The sequence below is a fragment of the Macaca fascicularis genome, chromosome 10 (assembly GCF_037993035.2).
Source record: "Macaca fascicularis isolate 582-1 chromosome 10, T2T-MFA8v1.1".
Classification (NCBI taxonomy): domain Eukaryota; kingdom Metazoa; phylum Chordata; class Mammalia; order Primates; family Cercopithecidae; genus Macaca; species Macaca fascicularis.
In genome coordinates this window covers 90521010-90544138 of record NC_088384.1, presented here as the reverse complement: position 1 = coordinate 90544138, position 23129 = coordinate 90521010, and the positions used below count along the sequence as shown (strand labels likewise).

Below are 23129 nucleotides of genomic sequence, written 5' to 3'. Positions count from 1 at the left end.
GTAATCCCAGCACTCTGGGAGGTCAAGGCGGGTGGATGACAAGGTCAGGAGTTCAAGACCAGCCTGGCAAACGTGGTGAAACCCTGTCTCTACTAAAAATACAAAAATTAAGCTATGCGTGGTGGTGCATGCCTATAGTCCCAGCTACTTGGGAGGCTGAGGCAGGAGAATTGCTTGCACCTGGGAGGCAGAGGTTGCAGTGAGCTGAGATCACGCCACTGCACTCCAGCCTGAGTGGCAGAGAGAGACTGTCTCCAAAAAAAAAAAAAAAAAAAGGAAAGTTATATATTTATTGTATGATTCATTTTATATAAAATGCCCAGAATAGGAAAATTCACAGAGACAGAAAGTAGATTAGAGGTTACCAAGGGCTACATAGGGGATAAAAGGGGAGTGACTGCTAATGGGTACATGGATTTTTGGGAGCGTGAAAAAAAATGTTTTGGAGCCTGTAATCCCAACACTTTGGGAGGCTGAGGTGGGTGGATCACCTGAGGTCAGGAGTTTGAGATTGGCCTGACCAACATGGTAAAACCCTGTCTCTACTAAAAATACAAAAATTAGATGGACATGGTGGCGGGTGGCCCAGCTGCTTGGGAGGCTGAGGTTGCAGTAAGCCGAGATCAAGCCACTGAACTCCAGCCTGGTCTACAAAGTGAGACCCCGTCTCAAACAACAACAACAACAAAACCAACCACTGAACTGAACTGCATAATTTAAGAAGGTGAGTTTTATAATATGTAAATTATATATCAATAAAATTGTTATTTGAACACTACATGTATGTATAAAACATATGTATAAAAACAAAAAGGAATAGACAATAAAACAGTAAAGAGGTCAGATATCCAGTAAGGACCATATGTGACCACTAAAATATATCCCACAAAGCAAGGTTCAAATATTGTTGACATTAGGTTGAATTCCAAAACATTAATATATTTGCTCTGAGATTAGGATTAGATTTAGTTTTCTATATTTTTAGAAATGTAATTAGATTTCAAATGAGAATATTTGTGGTCATGATGTTAGACGCAGGTCTCCTAACTTTGACTTCTTTTGCTGCCTTCAGAGAAAAATGAAAATAACTCTAAATCCCACATTAAAAAAAAATTCAGATGTAAAAAAAGGAATTGATTGCAAATAGTTGTAAGGAATCACATTGGGGTGAACAAAATGCTCTTAAACTGGATTGCTATGATGGCGGTGCTACTCTCTAAATCTACTAAGTATCATTTTTAATTTCTAGCTGGCTTTAAATAGCTACAGATAACTGGACAAAAGCTGTTTTCTCTATCCTTTTTGATTGTACTTACCAGGTATGACTTCTGGGTAGCCAATTTTCTTTCCCAACTTTTTCAATGCAGAATTTCTGTGGTCCATTGCTCCCTAAAACATAATGAAATCATAAACTTTGTTAGTATAGTGGATCTCAAACTGTGTTCCCCAATCCAATGTTCCCCAATCCAATAAGCATCAGCATCATGAGGGAACTTGTTAGAACCATAAATCCACAGGCCCCACACATCAGCTTACTAATTCAGAAACTCTGAGTTGGGTGTAGTGGCTCATGCCTGTAATCCCAGTACTTTGAGAGGCCAAGGCGGGTAGATCACTTGAGGTCAGGAGTTCAAGATCAGTCTGGCCAATGTGGTGAATCCTGATCTCTACTAAAAATACAAAAACTAGCCAAATGTGGTGGCATATGCCTGTAATCCCAGCTACTCAGGAGACTGAGGCAGGAGAATTGCTTGAATCTGCGCAGCAAGGATGCGGTTGAGTCGATTGCGCCACTACACTCTCACCTGGGTGACAGAATGAGACCCTATCTCAAAAAAAAACCCTCAAAAAACTCAAAACCAACCAATAAACAAAAAGAAACTCGGGGTGAGGCTCAGCAATATGTGCTCTAACAAGCTCTGGGTGAGTCTGGTAAGTGTAAAAGTTTGACAACTAGTTTGTTAATATAAGCCCCAGAGGAGAAAAATGCAGTTTCATCTAGCATTCTTTAGCCAGAATAACACATTGTTATGATTAATAAAAGCTTACACAAGAACATTGAAAAAGCTTACTTTTAGTAGTTTGAAACACAATAAGGAAACTATAATAAAACTTGATTTAAATACAGAATTGACAAAACTTTGTGAAATGTAAACATCCTAGTGAATTCCATATTATTAATGCTAGAACTTACAGGTCCTGTAGGGCATACCCTTACAAAAACAGATACAAGTATAAACATAAAATTCTTGCCCCTCATTTACCTGCTGCTGGAGATAGCTGTGAATAGTGATCATAAAAACACTGGTTTTCTAAAAGATCATTACTTTTCCCTAGGAAGCATTTATTGTTGGTCTCAATGATTAGTAGTGCTACTAGATATTTTAATTAGAAGGGGGCAGGAACACTAACTGTTCTGCAATATGTGACACTGTCAGACACAAAGAATTTTCTCATGTCCCACCTGACTAAACCGAGTATACTAAGTATACCTAATATAAATTGTTAGTGCTTTTGTATTTAATAACACTGAATTATTTTCACAAGTAGTTACGTAAAAAATCCAGTAATACAGGAAACATTATAAAAAAAGACAGTTAAAAGTTAAAATTATTCTGTGGTGTTCAACACATAAAATTAACTCACTCTGCATGTTCTCTCTACTCTATATATATATTTTTTGAGACCGAGTCTCACTCTGTCACCCAGGCTGGATGGCAGTGGCACAATTGGCTCAATGCAACCTCCGCCTCCTGGGTTCAAGCAATTCTCATGCCTTAGAGTAGCTGGGATTACAGATGTACACTACCACACCCAGCTAATTTTTTTACTTTTAGTATAGATGGGGTTTTGCCATGCTGGTCAGGCTGGTCTTGAACTCCTGACCTCAAGTGATCCACCCACCTTGGCCTCCCAAAGTGTTGAGATTACAGGCGTGAGCCATCACGCCCGGCCTCTACTCAGTATTTTATAGCAGAGTGCAGTGGGGCAATCTCAGCTCACCACAACCTCCGCCTCCCAGGTTCAAGCGATTCTCCTGCCTCAGCCTCCTGAGTAGCTGGGATTACAGGCATGTGCCACCATGCCCAGCTAAGTTTTGTATTTTTAGTAGAGACAGGGTTTCTCCGTGGTCAGGCTGGTCTTGAACTCCCGACCTCAGGTGATCCACCCGTCTTGGCCTCCCAAAGTGCTGGGATTACAGGCATGAGTCACCGTGCCCAGCCTGAGCAAAGATTTCATAAAGAAGACCTGAAAAGCACAGGCAACAAAACAAAAAATAGATAAATGGGGTTATATGAAACTAAAAAGCTTTGGCATAGCAAAGGAAACATCAACAGAGCGTAGACACAATCTGCAGAATGGGAGAAAGTATCCGCAAACTATTCATCCAACAAAGAATATCCAGAATATACAAGAACTCAACAGCAAAAAAGAAGAAAAACAATGCATTAAAACATGGGATACGAGCTAAATAGATCTCTCAAAATAACAATGTTAAATGTAACTAATCACCAGAGAGATGCAAATCAAAACCACAATGAAGGGTCATCACTCGTCAGTTAGAATGACTGTTATAGATTAAAAAATAACAAATGCTGGCAAGGATGTGGAAAAAGAGGAACTCATATATTGTTGGAGGGGATGTAAATTCTTCTTCTTATTATTATTATTAACTTTTTGAGACAGAGTACTGCTCCATCACCCAGGCTACAGTGCAACCTCTGCTTCCCAGGTAGCTGGGATTGCAGGCACGTACCACCACTCTCAGCAAAAAAAAAAAAAAAAAAAAAAAAAAAAAATTCTTTTTTTTTGGGTATTTTTAGTAGAGACAGGGTTTCACTATGTTGGCCAGGCTGGTCTCAAACTCCTGGCCTTAAGAGGTCTACCCATCTCAGACTCCCAACAACCATATGATCCAGCAATCCCACTATGGGGTATTATCTAAAGAAAAGGAAATCAGTATGTCAAAGAGACATCTGCACTCCCATGTCTACTGCAGCACCATTCACGAGCCAAGATAGGGAATCAACTTACGTGTCCATCATCAGGTAAATGGATAAAGAAAATGTAATGTGGTATATAAACAAACTGGAATACTATTCAGCCATTTAAAAGAGCAAAATTCTGTCATTTATGACAACATAGATGAACATGGAGGACATTGTAAGTGACATAAGCCAAGCACAAAAAGATAAAGAGTATATGCTCTCACTCATGTGAAAGCTAAAAAAGCCAATCTCATAGAAGTACAAAGTAGAACGGTGATTACTACGGAAGGGTGGCAGGAAGGAGGGGAGAGTCAAAGGTTGGTTAATAGATACACAAGTACAGATCGGCAGGAAGAATAAGTTCTGGTGTTCTACAGCACTATACAATGACTATAATCAACAACAATTTATTGCGTGTGTGTATGTATATATATGTGTGTGTGTATATATATAAATAAATAAATAAATAAATAAATATATCTATATCTATATATATATATTTTTTTTTTTTTGCATTTTTCGTAGAGAAGGGGTTTTACCACGATGGCCAGGCTGGTCTTGAACTCCTGACCTCAGGTGATCCGCCTGCCTTGGCCTCCCAAAGTGCTGGGATTACATGCGTGAGCCACCACGTCCAGGGTATGTATTTTTAAGATAGGTTCTCACTCTGTCACTGAGACTGGAGTGCAGTGGCATGACCTTGGCTCACTGCAACCTTCACCTCCAAGGCTCAAGTGATCTTCCCACCTCAACCTCCTGAATAGAAGGGCCTATAGGCGTGTACCACCATGCTCAACTAATTTCTAAATTTTCTGTAGAGACAGGGTCTCCCTATATTGCCCAATCTTGTCTCAAACCCCTGGGCTTGTGTGTTCCTCCTGTCTCACTTCCTCCCGAAGTGCTGGGATTACAGGTGTGAACCACTGTGCCTGGCCTGTAGGTTTATAAAGAGTTAGAAAAGTGAGTTTTGAATGTTCGCAACAGAAAGAATTGATAAATGTTTGAGGTGATGGATATGCTAATTACCCCGACTTGATCATTACATATTGTATACATGTATCAAAATAAAAACTGTACCCCTAAATATGTACAATTTTGTCAATTAAGAACAATTTAAGAAGTAAAAAAGAATAAAGATTTGAAACTAAAACAAACAAAATAAACTAGATAGCCTCTAAAATTCTCCAAACTACAATCTCACTGTTTCTGTCTTCTAACAAAAACTTTCCTAGAAGTCACCCTTCTGAGACCTCTCTGCAGCACTGAAGAAGTGCTCTGCAGCACTTCTACTTGCTTCTCAGACAGTATGCTATTTCTTTCTTCTTCTCATTCTCTGGTCTCTCCTTTAAATTGGTTTCCAGGCTAATTCCATCTTTTCTTTTCCTTTAAGATGAAGTCTCACTCTGTCGCCAGGCTGGAGTGCAGTGGTGTGATCTCAGTTCACTGCAACCTCTGCCTCCTCCCGGGTTCAAGCGATTCTCCTGCCGCAGCCTCCTGAGTAGCTGGGGCTACAAGTGTGCGTCACCACACCCAGCTAATTTTTGTATTTTTAGTAGAGACGGGGTTTCACCACGTCGCCCCAGCTGTTCTCAAACTCCTGAGCTCAAGCGATCCACCCACCTCGGCCTCCAAAAGTGCTGGGATTACAGGCGTAAGGCTGGGCCTGGCCTAGGCTATTTCCTTCTGTCTTATTCCTACATGCAGATGGTTCTAGGCATTAGCCTTCTACTCCTCTCTGTATTCTATTTCTGCCCGAGACCACACATTCTCACAGCATCAAATGTCACTGCTCTGATGATTCAACTTCTTCTGTTTCCTCTTAACTCTAACTCATATATTGTTACCTCTACAGCTGCTCCCCTGGGGTTTTCTACTTGGTTTTCTGGCAGTTACATTAAATTCAGCAGGTTCTAAGCTGCTCAGCATCCTCCCCAACATCTACAACCATGCATACTCTTTATACTTCCTGACTTCTCCATTGTTCCATGTTCTATAACATGACAATTATTGCTGATACCCCTCTCTTACACTTCATTTTCTATTAAGCTCTCTACCTGTTTCTACCTTTGGAACTTTCTCTAGCATCTACCCTCTCTTTTCTATTTCCGTCTCCTGAGATCAGGTTCTCATCATTGCTGCAACGATTTCTTCTTATCTCTAGGCCCTCACCATCTTTTAATCCACCCTGTATCTTCCTATCAAATCTTCCTAAACGCAGCTTGAGCAAGTTTTCCTCTCTTCAAAAAGTTCCACAGCTTCCAATACCCTCACAGTAATAACCAAATTCTTTTGATCTGGTTTAAAGTCTTTTCTAAACTGGTTCCATGCTCTGTATTCAAAATTACCTGCTTAGTTCTCCTAATTTTAACTCTGCTTCACCTGAAGCAGGCTTAGGGATCATAACTTCTCTGTGTATCTTCCTATGGTACTTGGGATAATGTTGGTATTAAGGAAATACTTGAATTTACTTTAATAATTTATTGTTTGGTAACAAAGTAAATATTGCCACAGTCACTCATCTCAATATTCATTTTAAGCAGCAGATTGCTGTGTAACAGGCACTTTGCCAGGGGCAAAAAATAAAAAGATGAAGAAGATATGAATCCATATCTCAAAGAACTCCCTGTCTCCCAGGGAAGAGTGGTTTTAAACACAATACAGAAACTACAATCCACTATTGTATTATACAATGATCTTCTCACATTGTTAAATAATACAACCAATAATGATTGACTCATAAGAGACACATGTTTGGCAAATCACTAAATGAACAGATTTACATACAGAAGACTGCTGTCCTAATGAGTTAGCTGTGGGTTCTAGCTTGAGGGTTAAAAATTTCTACAGAGGTAAGGACTAAAACTTATTTTAAAGGTTATACAAATCCACGCTAACTGGGAATAGTTAAGAAAATGGTTATCCTTGTCTTTGTTGCTTCTGATACGCTGTATACACATTCACGTAAAGCAGCATGATAAACAGTTTTCTGTATAGGAAAAGTGATCCTGTATACATACCCATGAGATCAGCAAATCCTCCTAGTGGCAATCGGCAGGTTCCAGTAACAAACTGTAGAAGTCTCATTCTCTTCTCATTATCAATTTCTTTAACAAACTGTTAAAAGTATATTTAAAGAGATATATATGTCATATGTTACATTCGGCACACTAAATAAGAAAGAAAAATAATGATTTCAGATCTTTTACTCTTTTTAGAGGTGAGGTCTTGTTCTGTGGCCCAGGCTGGGGTGCAGTGGTACAATCATAGCTCATTGCAGCCTCTAACTCCTGGGCAGCAGGCAATCCTCCCGCCTCAGTCTCCAGAGTAGTTGGGACTATAGGAGCAAGCCACTGTATCTAGCTCATTTCAAATCTTAAAGGAACCCCTGGTGTCCACTGCATTAGATAATTACTTAACCCAACACTATGGATGGAGGGCCATTTCCATGTTTATCAAAGCCCCAGCAACCTTTCCTTATATAACTCTTAGGACAATATACTTAAAGGGATATATAAAAAGTAAGATGGACTGAGACCAAGAGCTCCTTACTCATGAAGTTTTAAGATTAGCTCTTCTAGGGCAGCCCTTCCTGTGACTCCCCATCCCACCACCACCCCCCAGCCCCAGATCTGCCTGTCCTATAGGATATTCATGTGGCTACACAGGATAGAGACCTTGAGTCAGTATAGACTTTTTGGTTTAATAAACAACTTTAATGAAATTCACAGAATTCTGAAGCAGGATATATCCCAATAACCTCCTCTTCTCAATGTTCTTTAGGTTTTGGCACAGCTACACATAGCTAGAATCATGTGGTTTTTATTTCATACAATTCTGACTCAAAACAAAAGGTTTCTAGAGAATGTTTCTAGCCTGTAGTATAACTGTTTTGCCTCAACCAAAAACTTTTTTGTAAGGAATAATTTTTATCCTATTGTACTATTATCAATTATCCTACAATTGTAACCTTACTTGTTATAGAAGCTCAGTTTATCTTTAAGTTTCTCATATGAATTTCTTTACATGTATAGCAGATTTTTAAATTTAATTTTTTAAATTGTTGTAAAATATACATGACATAAATTCTTGATTTTAACCATTTTGAGTGTAATTTAATAACATTAAGTACATTCACGCTGTTGTGCAACCATCAACACTATTTCCAACTTTTTCATCATCCCAAGTAAAAACTATGTATACATTAAACACAACTTCCCATTTTTGCTCCCTGCAGCTTCTGGTAACCCATATTCTACTTTCTGCCTCTATGAATTTGCCCATTCTAGTAACCTCATGTAAGTGGAATTATACAATGTTTGTCCATTTGTGTCTGGCTTACTTCGCTTATCTGTAGCACATACCAAAAATCTCATTACTTTTTAGCACTGAATAATATTCAACTCAAGATATTTTTGACTTATGATGGATGTACAGGATAAAACTCCTTTACAAGTCCAGGAGCATCTGTATATGTATATACCACATTTTGTGTGGGTAAATGGATGATGAATACTGGTATACAAGTATCTGTTTGAGTCTCTGCTTTCAATTTTTTGGGCTGTATACCAAGGGTTGGAATTCCTGGATCTTATGTTAATTCTATGTTTAACTTTTTGAGGAACCACCAAACTATTTCCACAGTGGTGTGGTATTTCACACTATCACCAGCAATGCACCCTTGGCAATGGTTGTTTTCTCCACTTTAAAAATAATACTAAGTATGATGTGATATCTCATTGTGTTGTTTTCATTTTTGTTTTTGAGATGGAGTCTCGCTCTGTCGCCTAGGCTAGAGAGCAGTAGTGTGATCTTGGCTCACTGCAACCTCTGCCTCCTGGGTTCAAGTGATTCTCCTGCCTCGGCCTCCCAAGTAGCTGAGATTACAGGCATGCGCCACCACGCCTGGCTAATTTCGTCATGTTAGCCAGGATGGTCTTGATCTCCTGACCTCGTGATCCACCCGCCTCGGCCTCCCAAAGTGCTGGGATTACAGGTGTGAGCCACAGCACCCAGCCTCATTGTGGTTTTGATTTGCATTTCTCTAATGATTAATGATGTTGAACATCATTTACTATGCTTACGGCAGACATTTTTAGAGAGGTACCATTATGATCCTAAATCATGGCTCTTAAATTTTGCCTTCTGAACATTATATAATTAATGAAGTATAAATGATATAAAAAAAAAACAAAAAACAAAAACATATTACAGGCAGTCCTATAAAACCCCAAAACCATTTAAATAAAATGTAGGTAAATTTTATCATCTGGAATTGTCTTACACTCTACTCTGGACAAAGATGCAAGGTATGTGTGGCTTACTTGGCAATAGTCTTAAAAGGATGCTGTTATAATCTGTATTCATTTATTATAATGCATATGATGGACTAAGGGGTCTATATACACTGGTACATTTTGAGCTGTGACTCATTTCCATATGTGGTAAGCAAATTCTAAAAAATTATGCTGTGTCAACTAATAGAAATAAATTTAAAAACAAACCTGCCAAAACCACATGATTTGTTTGCTGGTCCTCGTATAATGACGGTAGATGGCATGTCTTTGCCAGTCATTCAAATCAATCTCTTGCATTCCACATAAAAGGACCTTTAGGGATGAAAAAGACAAATTGTTTCCTTAGGTCACTGTACAAAAACAGCTGGACATAAACAAGGAAAGACGAAGATTAAGCAAAGTTTTAGAAAAACAATCAGTAGGCTTTGACTTATCAACTATACATCAAGAATTATATCTACATTGCTCATGAAGGCAAGGTCCCAAGCACGGTGTCATATATATACATATTCAGGGAAGTAAGTCACTCAATTGTAGAGAAGCTCTAATATTTGTACTTTTGCGGGGGTAATACTATTGTTTTATCTTTGGATAAATTATTGTTTTCTTTAACCACTGGGGATGTTTCAAAACATTTTGCGCCAGTATAAAAAGTATTACAGTAACAGGAAAGATGGGAAAGTGAGTTAAAAGCAGACAACCGAAGGCATTATTTACCAGCATGGTACAGGGGAATGAAGGAAAACTCATTACCTCTAATTCCTTTGCATCAAAGTATTGCACATATTGCTGGGGAAGAATTTCATTAAAGCCCTCAAAGAAAGCTTGTGTCTGTTCTTCAACACCTCGAGACAACCTCCATTCAGCTACCATTCTGGCAAACAAATATAAAAAAACCTATCAGGAAGTTTAGATCTTATCTTTAAATTCTGAGTATAAAAATAAATTTTAAAAAATTACAAAAAACTTAAAATATATTCAAAAGTAGAATATAATGAACCCCCTGTACACATGTCCAAGCTTCATCACAATGCCCATCTATTTCATTTATGTCCCTATTCATACCCTAGATATCACATAATTTCATTTCTTTTATTTATTTGAGATGAGGTCTCACTCTGTCACCTGAGCTGAAGCACAGTGGCACAATCTTGGCTCACTGCAGTCTTGACCTCCTGGGCTCAAGCAATCCTCTTACCTCGGCCTCCTGAGTAGCTGGGAATATAGGTGTGCAACACCACGCCTGGCTAACTTTTGGTTTCGTGTGTACAGGGTCTCTCTGTGTTGCCAAGGTTGGTTTTAAACACCTGGCCTCATGTGATCTTCCTGCCTCGGCCACCCAAACTGCTAGGATTACAAGCATGTGCCACCATGGCCAAGCCATATAATTTATTTTCTTTTATTTTGTTTTTGTTTTTTGAGACAGGGTCGCATTCTGTCGCCCAGGCTGGAGTGCAACGATACAATCTGGGCTCACTGCAGCCTCCACCTTCCAGGTTCAATCGGTTCCAGGTATCAGCCTCCCGAGTAGCTGGCATTACAAAGGCGTGCACCACCACGCCCAACTAATTTTTGTATTTTTAGTAGAGATGGGGGTTTCATCATGTTGGCCAGGCTGGTCTTGAACTCCTGACCTCAAGTGATCCGCCTGCCTTCTCCCAAAGTGCTGGGATTACAGGCGTGAACCACCATGTCCGGCCCAAACAATTTCATTTTGAACAGATACTTCAGTATATGTCTCTACAACATGAGGATTATTTTTTAAAACATAAAGCATAAAAACATGACCGCATCATTATTTATAAACCTAGAATTCTAAATCTAGTGACAATATCCTTCAAAAAATGAAAGTGAAATAAAGATGTTTTCATATAAAAGCTGGAAAAATGTAATGCCAGGAGATGCACATGAAGTGAAATGGTAAATAAAGGTTTTTTTTTTTTTTTTAAAGCCAAAGGGAAATGATCTTATATTTAAAAAAAAAAAAAAAAAAAAAGAATCTGAGGAAAGAAATAAGGAGAACCAGAAATAGTAATGTGAGTAAATATAAGAATATTTTTGAAAATGGTTAAAAATTAAAGCAAGAGTAACAGTAACAAAGTATTATATTTGTAACATGTAGAAATAATATATGACAACAACAGCACCAACAGCTGGAGTGAGGTAAATGGAATTATATTATTATGAGCTTCTTTTCTTTTTCTTGAGAGGAAGTCTCACTCCTGTCCCCTAGGCTGGAGTGCAATGGCACAATCTCAGCTTACTGCAACCTCCGCCTCCTGGGTTCAAGTGATTATCCTGCCTCAGCCTCCCAAGTAGCTGGGATTACAGGTGCCTACTACCACGCCAGGCTAATTTTTGTATATATATATATACATATATATATATATATATATACACACACACATATATATATATATACACATATATACACACACACACATATATATATATATATATATATATTTTTTTTTTTTTTTTTTTTTTTTGAGACAGAGTCTTGCTCTGTCGCCCAGGCTGGAGTGCCGTGGCTGGATCTCAGCTCACTGCTAGCTCCGCCTCCTGGGTTTACGTCATTCTCCTGCCTCAGCCTCCCGAGTAGCTGGGACTACAGGTGCCCGACACCTCGCCCGGCTAGTTTTTTGTATTTTTTTTTCTTTTTAGTGGAGACGGGGTTCCACCATGTTGGCCAGGCTGGTCTTGAACTCCTGACCTCAGGCAATCCACCAGCCTTAGCCTCCCAAAGTTCTGAAATTACAGGAGTGAGCCATGGCACTTGGCCTATGAGCTTCTTATATTGTACAAGAAGTAGTGTTTGGGTCAACAGGGATGTTACAGATGCATATTATCATAATCATTACAGTCACCACTAAAATTAAACAAAGAGGTATAGCTAAAAACCCAACAGAAGAGCTAAAAAAGAAAGTAAAAATTGCTTTATTAATTCAAAGAAAGCAAGAAAGAACAAAGTTGGGAAAAACAAGAAACAAATAGCAAGGTGAGACAAACAGCAAAACAAATAGCAATGGTTAGACAAAAGTCCAACCAAATCAGTAATAAAATTAACATAAATGTACTGAACACTCCAATTATAGAGATTATCAGGATAAAAATAATAAGACTTAAGAAATACTTCTAAATACAATGAGAGTGGCTGGGAGTGTGATTACATCTGTAATCCCAGCACTGTGGGAGGCTGAGGCAGGATCCCTTGGGCGCAGGAGTTCAAGACCACCCTGGGCAACATGGTGAAACCCCATCTCGCCATGTGGGTGTGGTGGCACATGCCTGCAGTCCCAACTGCTTGAGGGCTGAGGCAAGAGGATTGCTTGAACTTCCAGAAGTGGAGACTGCAGTGAGCCAAGATTTCGCCACTGCACTCCAGCCTGGGTGACAAAATGAGACCCTGTCTCAAAAAAATAATAAAAATAAAACATAATAAATAAATAAATACAAATAAAATAAAGTAGTGAAAAAACACAACATTCCAAAATTTGTGGCTGGGCACAGCAGCTCACGCCTGTAATCCAGGCACTCTGGGAGGCTGAGGCAGGCGGATCACCTGAGGTCAAGAGCTCAAGACCAGCCTGGCCAACATGGCGAAACCTTGTCTCTATTAAAAATACAAAAATTAGCCAGGTGCGGTGGCAGGTGCCTGTAATCACAGCTGCTCGGGAGGCTGAGGCAGGAGAATCGCTTGAACCCAGGAGATGGAAGTTAAAGTAAGCCAAGATTGTACCTCTGCACTCCAGCCTGGATGACAGAGCAAGACTCCGTCGCAGGGAAAACAACAACAACAACAACAAAAAAAAATTTGTGGGCTGGATGAGGTGGCTCATGCCTATAATTCCAGCACTTTGGGAGACAAAGGTGGGAGGATCGTTTGAATCCAGGAGTTTGAGACCAGCCTGGGCAACATATTGAGACCCATCTCCTACAATAAATAAATAAGTTAGCCAGGCATGGCAGCACATGCCTGTGGTTCCAGCTACTTGGGAGGCTGAGGTAGGAGGATATCTGGAGCTCAGGAGGTTGAGGCTACAGTGAGCCATGACTCTACCACTACACTCCAACCTGGGCAACAGAGTGAGACTCCATCTCAAAAAATAATAATAATAAATAAATTGTGAGGATAGATAAAGAAATACTTAGTTGGAAATCTGCAGCTTTAAGTCCTTATATTAGAAAACAGAATGTGGGAGGACAGCTTGAGGCAAGGAGTCTGAGACCAGCCTGTGCAAAATAGCAAGACCACATCTCTACAAAAATAAAAACAACCAAAAAATTTGCTGGGCACGGTGGCTTGTGCCTACAGTTCCAGCTACTCAGGAGGAAAAGGTAAGATGATGGAGGGAGAGGGAGGGAAAAAGGGAAGAAGGGAAACAGAAAAGTTTCTAAAATCAATGATCTGAAATATTTAAGAACTCCTACAATCACAAATAAAAAGACAACCCAATTTTAGAATGCATAAAAGATTTGGATATACACATCAGAAAAGAAGAGCTACAAATGATGAATATGCACAGAAAAACATACTCAACGCTATTAGTCAAGGAAAAAATGGAAATTAAAACCACGAAATACTACTGACAATGATGAATTGGCAAGAACGTGAGGCAACTTTCAAATATTGCTAGCAGGACTGTAAAATGGCAAAAACACTTTGGGGAACTTCGGCAGTTTCTAATAAAGTCAAACACCTTCCCTGCGATTTCACTCCTAGGTATTTACTAAAGAAAAATATGTCCACAAAAAGACACCACAAGAATGTTTATAGCAGCTTTACTCATAATAGCCCCAGACTGGGAAACAACCAAAACATTTATCACTAACAGAATGGATAAACAAATTTTGAGATATAAACGGCATGGAATATTTCTCAGCAATAAAAAGGAATAAAATACTGATATAAACAATATGGCTGAATCTCACAAACACCAAATAAAAGAAAAAATCAGACACTAAAAGCTAGATATAAGACTACATACTCTATGATTCCATTTTAGGAAATTTAAGATCAGAAACAGTTATAGAAATAGAACTAAACTTACCTACCTCTGGGGCTGGGAGAAGGGAGGTGTATATTGGCCCCTTATGGGGTCCAGAATAGAAAAATAAAGTTCCACAATTTGGGTCATGTTTACATGGACATGGTGCTATATGGAATAGTGTTTACAGAATTGGTAATTAAATGAGTGATCTAGCACAACTTCTATCCATAAAATGCTCACATTTGGGCTGATATATATATTTGTCAAAATTCAACATGTACACTTAAGATCAGTGCATTTTACTCTAAGGAAATTATACTTCTTAAAAAATACTAAAAACCCCCCAAACTCTGAAATTTTAAGCAAGCCATTATTGAAGCAGATACTAAAAATCTTTTTAGCTGCCCATTATCTTAAAATGTTATATTACCAGCAACAAAACTATTGAGGAACATAGTACATCCTTGGTTACTTGGAATCTTGAATCATTACCTCTCTGGAATGCTATATATGTCATAAAAAAATCTAGACATATCGTAACAAAAAAACTGGAGAACTGACAAAAACAAACTGACTACATTTTAAAAGGATATTTCAAAATAAACTTTTAAAAGGATAGATTGTTTTCCAACAAATAATGACTGTTCACTGTGTTAAACAGTGTACTTTCAATCATGGAGGGAAAACCCAGGCAAGAAATGCAGAACCTGGAACTTAAGAAGTAGATAAGCAAAATTTAACCCTGACTGGAAAGAATTGCTATTGAGAAGGTACGAATGAACTATTAGCTCTTGAAACTAGAAATATGAACCAATGGAAATAATTAGAAAGGATATACTATAAAACTTCATTTTAATTATAATTTTACCCAACCTTATGATATGGTTTGGCTCTGTGTCCCCACCCAAATCTCATCTTATAGCTCCCATAATTCCCATGTGTTATGGGAGAGAACCAGTGGGAGATAACTGAATCATGGGGACAGGTCTTTCCCGTGTTGTTCTCATTATAGTGAATAAGTCTCACAAGATCTAATGGTTTTAAAACGAGAGTTTCCCAGGACAAGCTCTCTTTGCCTGCTGCCATTCATGTAAGATATGACTTGCTCCTTCTTGCCTTCCACCGATTATGAGGCCTCCCCAGCCATGTGGAACTGTAAGTCCACTAAAACTCTTTCTTTTGTAAATGGTCCACTCTCGGGTACATCTTATCAGCAGCGTGATAACAGTAAATTGTTACCAGGAGCAGGGTGCTGCTGAAGATACCTGAAAACGTGGATGCAACTTTAGTACAGTCCCAGCTACTCAGGAGGGTAGCAGGCAGAGGTGGAACAGTTTGGATGGCTCAGAAGAAGACAGGAAAACGTGGGAAAGTTTGGAACTTCCTACAGACTTGTTGAATAGCTTTGACCAAAATGCTGACGGCAATATGGACAAAAAAGTTCAGGCTGAGGTGTTCTCAGATGAAAATGAGAAACTTTTTGGGAAACAGAGCAAAGGTGACTCTCGGTATGTTTTAGCAAAGAGACTGGCAGCATTTTGCCCCTGTGCTAGAGGCTGGTGGAACTTTGTACTTGAGAGAGATGATTTAGGGTATCTGGTGGAATAAATTTCTATGCAGCAAAGCATTCAATAGGAGACTTGGTGCTGTTAAAGGCATTCAGTTTTGTAAGGGAAGCAGGGCATAAAAGTTTGGAAAATTTGCAGCCTGACAACGCAATAGAAAAGAAAATCTCATTTTCTGAGGAGAAATTCAAGCTGGCTGCAGAAATTTGCGTAAGTAATGAGGACCCGAATGTTAATCCCCAAAACACTGGGGAAAATGTCTACAGGGCATGTCAGAGGTCGTCATGGCAGCTCCTCCTATCACAAGCCTGTAGGCCTAGGAGGAAAAAATGGTTTTGTGGGCCGGGCCCAGGGTCCCCATGCTGTGTGCCCTCTGGGGACTTGGTGCCGTTTCCAAGCCGCTCCAGTGTGACTAAAAGGGACCAAGGTACAGCCCAGGCTGTTGCTTCAGAGGGTGGAAGCCCCAAGACTTGGCAGCTTCCACATGGTGTTGAGCCTGGGGGTGCACAGAAGGCAAAAATTGAGGTTTGGGAACCTCCATCTAGATTTCAGAAGGCATATGGAAACGCCTAGATGGCCAAGCAAAATTCTGCTGCAGGGGCAGAGCACTCACAGAGAACCTCTGCTAGGACAGTGCGAAGGGGAAATGTGAAGTTGGAGGCCCATACAGAGTCCCTACTGGGGCACTGCCAAGTGGAGCTGTGAGAAGGGGGCAACCGTCCTCCAGACCCCAGAATGGTATATCCACCAACAGCTTGCATCATGAGACTGGAAAAACCACAGACACTCAACGCCAGCCCATGAAAGCAGCTGGTGGGAGGCTATACCCTGCAAAGCCACAAGGGCAATGTTGCCAATGCCATGGGAGGCTACCTCTTACATCAGGGTGACGTGCATGTAAGACATGGAGTCAAAAGAGATCATTTTGGAGCTTGAAGATTTGACTGCCCTGCTGGATTTCAAATCTGCATGAGGCCTGTACATAGGATATTACATGCAGCTCCTTTGTTTTGGCCAATTTCTCCCATTTGGAATGGCTGTATTTACCCAATGCCTGTTATCCCCCAGTATATGTAAGAAGTAACAAAGTTGCTTTTAATTTTACAGGCTCATAGGTGGAAGGGACTTCCTTGTCCCAGATGAGACTTTGGACTGTGGACTTTTGAGTTAATGCTGAAATGAGTTAAGACTTTGGGGGACTGTTGAGAAGGCATGATTAGTTTTGAAATGTGAACACATGAGATCTGGGAGGCGCCAGGGGCAGAATGATATGGTTTGGCTCTGTGTCCTCACCCAAATCTCATCTCGTAGCTCCCATAATTCCCACGTGTTGTGAGAGAGAATCAGTGGGAGATAACTGAATCATGGGGGTGGGTCTTTCCCATGCTGTTTGCATGACAGTGAATATGTCTCACAAGATATGATATGGTCTTTTTTTTTTTTTAGACGGAGTCTCGCTCTGTCACCAGGCTGGAGTGCAGTGGTGCTATCTTGGCTCACTGCAAACTCCGCCTCCTGGGTTCAAGCCATTCTCCTGCCTCTGCCTCCCTAGTAGCTGGGATTACTGGCACATGCCACCACACCCAGCTAATTTTTGTATTTTTCGTAGAGACGGGGTTTCACCATATTGGCCAGGATGGTGTCAATCTCCTGACTTCGTGATCTGCCTGCCTTGGTCTTCCAAAGTGCTGGGATTACAGGCGTGAGCCACCGTGCCCAGCCAATGATGAGGTTTTTTTTTTTTTTTTTTTTTTTTTTGAGACGGAGTCTTGCTCTGTCGCCCAGGCTGGAGTGCAGTGGCCGGATCTCAGCTCACTGCAAGCTCCACCTCCCGGGTCTACGCCATTCTCCTGCCTCAGCCTCCGGAGTAGCTGGGACTACAGGCGCCCGCCACCTCGTCCGGCTAGTTTTTTGTGGTATTTTTTTTAGTAGAGACGGGGTTTCACCGTATTAGCCAGGCTGGTCTCGATCTCCTGACCTCGTGATCCGCCCATCTCGGCCTCCCAAAGTGCTGGGATTACAGGCTTGAGCCACCGCGCCCGGCCAATGATGAGGTTTTAAAAACAGAGTTTCCCTGTACAAGCTCTCTCTTTGCCTGCTGCCATCCATGTAAGATGTGACTTGCCCCTCCTTGCCTTCCACCGTGAGTGTGAGGCCTCCCCAGCCTCGTGAAACTGTAAGTCCATTAAACCTCTTTCTTTTGTAAATTGGCTAGTCTTGGGTATGTCTTTATCAGCAGCGGGAAAGTGGATTAATACACCTTACAATATTCCCTGTAAAAATATCTGCATATATATTTGAGATTCTTTTTAATGACATGTTATACAGCATAGTTACAGAATTGATATTTAAAAGAGTAATCCTGCATGACTTTTATCCTTAAACTCTTTCAAAAACACTTTTTGAAAAAAAAACTTTTTAGAAATGAAAAATGATTGCCTACATAGGATATTGATTAGTACAAAGACAAATATTATTTTTGGAGATAACTCTCCATTAGCATTAGTAAGCAATTATCAATACGCTGTAGTCAAACAAAAAGTGAAATGTGAAAAGGAGCACTCTCACCTGATGTATTCCTCTTTATTTTCTTCTGTTACAAGAATATTGCCACCATTAGGTTTCAGATCATGACTCTTAATTTCACCTAGAATTTCTTTGTCAACGGAGAAGTACATTTCCAAACCACATTCCTCAATATTGTTTTCTCTGCACAAATGAAATTAGCACTCTCTGTTATATCCACCAATTCAATCATAATTTATAAGTCTTTACCTAAGGCCCATATTCTTAAATAATTAAGTTATAACATCAAAATAAGAAGAAATAAGATTCTATTCTAAGGTCATCATATTATTGCCAAAGATCTTCGGTATATTTTTGTAAAATTTATCATATTGAATAAAAAGGCAGGTTTGATATATAGATCATTTAAATACAATAAACCAATTATGTGCTTACAGTTTGCATAGGTTATCAATACTACACGGAATGCATATAAACTATATTTTAATAAATTACATGGAAAAAGAAACTTACTTAACCCAGATGAGAGAATTGTAAAATTCTGGATCAATAGATTCTAAATCCTTGAGTCCAACTGGTTTGCTCAAGATACGCTTATAGAATGGTAGAGAAAAACTTGTGTCTATGATTTTCCCATGGAACAGAGCCTATGAAAAAAGGAAACAAGACTGCTTAAAATAATTGTACAATAATCATTTTATCTGAATATGTTAAATGAATTCTTCATTTAAAAACACTTCCCTGGGTCGGGCATGGTGGCTCACACCTGTAATCCCAGCAGTTTGGGAGGCCGAGGTGGGTGGATCACCTGAGGTCAGAAGTTCAAGACCATAATGACCAACATGGAGAAACCCCATCTCTACTAAAAACACAAAAATTAGCCAGGCGTGGTGGCACATCCTTGTAATCCCAGCTACTCAGGATGCTGAGGCAGGAGAATTGCTTGAACCTGAGAGGTGGAGGTTGTGGTGAGCCGAGATCACGCCACTGCACTCCAGCCCGGGCAACAAAAGTGAAACTTTGTCTCAAAAAAACACTTCCCTGGCTGGGCACGGTGGCTTACACCTGTAATCCCAGCACTTTGGGAGGCTGAGGTGGGTGGATTACCTGAGGTCAGGAATTCAAGACCAGCCTGGTCAACATGGCAAAACCCCATCTCTACTAAAAACACAAAAATTAGCTGGGTATGGTGGTGCACACCTGTAATCCCAGCTACTTGGGAGGCTGAGGCAGGAGGACTGATTGAGCCCAGGAGGCAGAGGTTGCAGTGAGCCAAGATTGTGTCACTGCACTCCAGCCTGGGTGATACAGCAAGACTCTGTCTCAAAAATAAAAAACAAAACAAAATCACTTCCCTTTCTCTCGTATGATCTGTTATGGCACCTAAGAGAAAATTTAGTATTGCTGAGTAAGCAAAGTAAACATAATTCTTGACCTGCACTTACCATGGCAATAAATCTGCCAATAAAACGAAAATATTTCAGGTGATCTGGATTGATGTAAGAAGCGGGGTTTATCTGCAAGCAGTAGTTATCCTTCCCTGCATATTCAAACAGGCAATACATTGGGTTCAACACTTCATGTGACAAAAGAAAGAACCATTCTCTGAAATCAAAAGAAAATTTACTATGAAAAATCTTGCAGGTTACCATGTCAACAAATCAAAGAACAGTGTTATAAAGTTCTCAGGGATCTATACCCCTCAGCTAGTGATAGTTTTCTAATCTCATGTTGATTTTTATTGCTTCTGTTCAAACTCACATCTATTTCACAGAGTTGGTAGTATACACCATCTCTGGTAGATGGTAATATATACATTATTACATTTTAAAGAATCTAAGACAACATTTTCCCAATTTTACCTGCGATATATCTTAATTTCAGAGATATTATAACATGAAAATACTGGTCTTAGAATCAATGAAATACTATTCATAGGCAAATTTAAAATTCACCATTCACCCATGTGAGTGGCTGAAATCAATCTAATATTCCATCTATTACTAAGTCCCATAATAATCCCCGTCAAGTGCCACTACTCCCTACACGTTAAATCAATATGAAAATTTCACAGAGGCAGTAAAGCACATAATTCCAGCCACTCACATATTAGAAAAATGCTGAGACTCTAAGTCAAATATTGTGAAAATATGAACCAATATTAACATAAGATTATGGTTACTAAAACTATGTAACATGGGTGATCTGGGGTAATACATGTGGCATAAGCCTGTAATCTGGATCTCTTTTCCTGTTAGTTCATGGCCTCTTCTGATAAGTGTATCTCGTGACACACTTTAATACTGCTAGTTGATTTTCTTATTAGGAATAAATGATTGCTCTTCTCTTCGATTGCCTTTAATTTATACAAAATTACATATTTCTACTCATATTTGTTATTTATCTATGATTATATCATATATTTTGAAATAATTTTATTTAAACTCAGAAACATAATATAAATAAGAACTACTAAAATGTAGCCACCAGTTAGTGTGCACACAAAGACACAGGCTCTGAACTAGGTCGTTATTAATAAACAATATTTCTACTCTTCACAATAATCCTAGAAATGTAGATATTACTATTCTTATTTTACAGATGAAAATATTTGCTCAACCTCACACTCCCAACATTGGGAGTAGAAAAAGATTCAAACCCGGGCTTGACCCCAAAGTCCTTGTCTTTGCACAATGCCACCTCTATGCAAATTTTTAACCTGGGGTGATATATTATTATGGAATAAGCAAAGCAATTCTCATTAGAGACTATCTTCTAGGGTTTGATTTCAAGCGCCAATATGAAGAAAGCAGAATTAAGACTTTCAACTCCTATTTTGTACAATTTTTTTTTTTTTTTTTTTTTGAGGCGGAGTCTCGCTCTGTCGCCCAGGCTGGAGTGCAGTGGCGCGATCTCGGCTCACTGCAAGCTCCGCCTCCCGGGTTCCCGCCATTCTCCTGCCTCAGCCTCCCGAGTAGCTGGGACTACAGGCGCCGCCACCACGCCTGGCTAATTTTTTTGTATTTTTAGTGGAGACGGGGTTTCATTGTGTTAGCCAGGATGGTCTCGATCTCCTGACCTCGTGATCCGCCCGTCTCGGCCTCCCAAAGTGCTGGGATTACAGGCTTGAGCCACCGCGCCCGGCCTTGTACAATTTTTTATATTTTCATGACAAATATACTAATCTCAGTTGGAAACTGAGTAACTATTACCTGTATCAGTAATCTGTGATCAGGAAAATGACCTGATCATTAAAAGGCCTTGTGTTTTCTGTGGAACAGATATGAGAGGTGGTAGATTGAACACTGGTTACTGGTTAGATGGTACAAAGCTTGCATCCAGGCTCTACAATTTATGATGTGCCTTAGATGAGTCTCTAAGCCTCTTCATTATCCTATAAAATTCTCTATCACAAGGTTACCCTGAAGATTAAATGAGTGATGTGGGTGAAATCAATCAGCTGTACATGACACAGAAAGTGCTGAATTAAATGTTTTTGGAAATTCTGTAGCTACAGTATAATAAAGGTATAATAATTTGACATACTTCATTTTCCTAAAATATAAGATTGAGAAAATAATACTTGCAAGTGAAGTGCAATGGTACCTTTGGAGGAAAGGAACTAAGTTCTGAGTATTCATATTATCACTACCTTGCTACACCTCCATAATCTAAACCTTCTTCTCCTGGAAAAATCACCCACAAACGTCTTCGCAGATCTTGGGGACTGAGGCTCATTATCTAAGAAACAATAAAGTAAAATAATTGGTGAAAAAAGTCATTGAAACACTGTCTACCACTTCTACGTTTGACATCTCCTTCATTGTAGGTAATTCAAATCCCTCATGACATAGAAAGGAGTTCATGGTCTAATCAAAACCACACATACAGAAAATACGTTATAGTAATATTTAATAATATTTTATTATTATACACATCTATATTTTTATATACTTTATATAAAACATGTGATTTTATTTATTTATTTATTTTTAGACAGAGTCTCACTCTTATTGCCCAGGCTGGAGAGCAATGGTGCAATTTCAGCTTACTGCACCTCTTCCGCCTCCCAGGTTCAAGCAATTCTCCTGCCTTAGCCTCCTGAGTAGCTGGAACTACAGGTGTGCGCCACCATGCCCGGCTAATTTTGTATTTTCAGTAGAGACGGGGTTTCCCCATGTTGGCCAGGCTGGTGTCAAACTCCTGACCTCAGGTCATCCACTGGCCTCGGCCTCCCAAAGTGCTGAGATTACAGACCTGAGCCACCACACCCCGCCATGATTTTATTTTTAATGATGCTACTATTGACTTACAATGTTGCTTATATCAATTACTTAGAACATAGATGGGCATGGTCAGAGGGTAGGTGGGGTTTTTGTGGTTTTGTTAGGTTTGGTTTTGATTCATAGCCAAAGGTACACATAACAGCTAACTGGCTAACCGAGAAATGAAAAACAGTAGCTGCAGAGAGACCCAGTTAACGTCAGAAACTCATTCTCAGTGGCAACCTATAAATACCTAGAAAAACTACTCAAATTTTGTGTCCCACTATAGGTGGTTAATAGGATCATCTTCATATTTGAAGGATGGTACGCTACTGAGCTACAGTGAATAGATCATTTGGTTTCCTGCCACATAAAACTAATTATTTGACCAAAACTGCGTGTGCATAGCACTGCATATATCAATTACTCTTAGAAAAAAATACAGAAGAACCTGGAAAGGAAGAAGTTGATATAATGCCTTTACTTTATTGAGTGGTAA

General features: G+C 39.6%; 1 protein-coding gene across 11 annotated transcripts in view; it reads right to left on the bottom strand.

The window, feature by feature from the left end:
• ITCH (itchy E3 ubiquitin protein ligase) overlaps positions 1-23129 on the bottom strand; it is a 137832-nt gene that overhangs the window by 5576 nt on the left and 109127 nt on the right. For 10 of the 11 annotated variants that reach the window (XM_005568767.5, XM_074005092.1, XM_045362790.3 and 7 more), the window contains 8 exons: positions 22018-22106; positions 19811-19970; positions 18879-19012; positions 18408-18548; positions 10037-10157; positions 9491-9595; positions 7007-7103; positions 1317-1389 (listed from right to left, as the gene is read on the bottom strand). In XM_005568767.5, the coding sequence (XP_005568824.1) occupies positions 1317-1389; positions 7007-7103; positions 9491-9595; positions 10037-10157; positions 18408-18548; positions 18879-19012; positions 19811-19970; positions 22018-22106 (920 nt within the window). Of the gene's footprint in view, positions 1-1316; positions 1390-7006; positions 7104-9490; positions 9596-10036; positions 10158-18407; positions 18549-18878; positions 19013-19810; positions 19971-21971; positions 22107-23129 lie in introns of those variants that run through there. The other variant, XM_074005093.1, reaches the window with a different exon arrangement.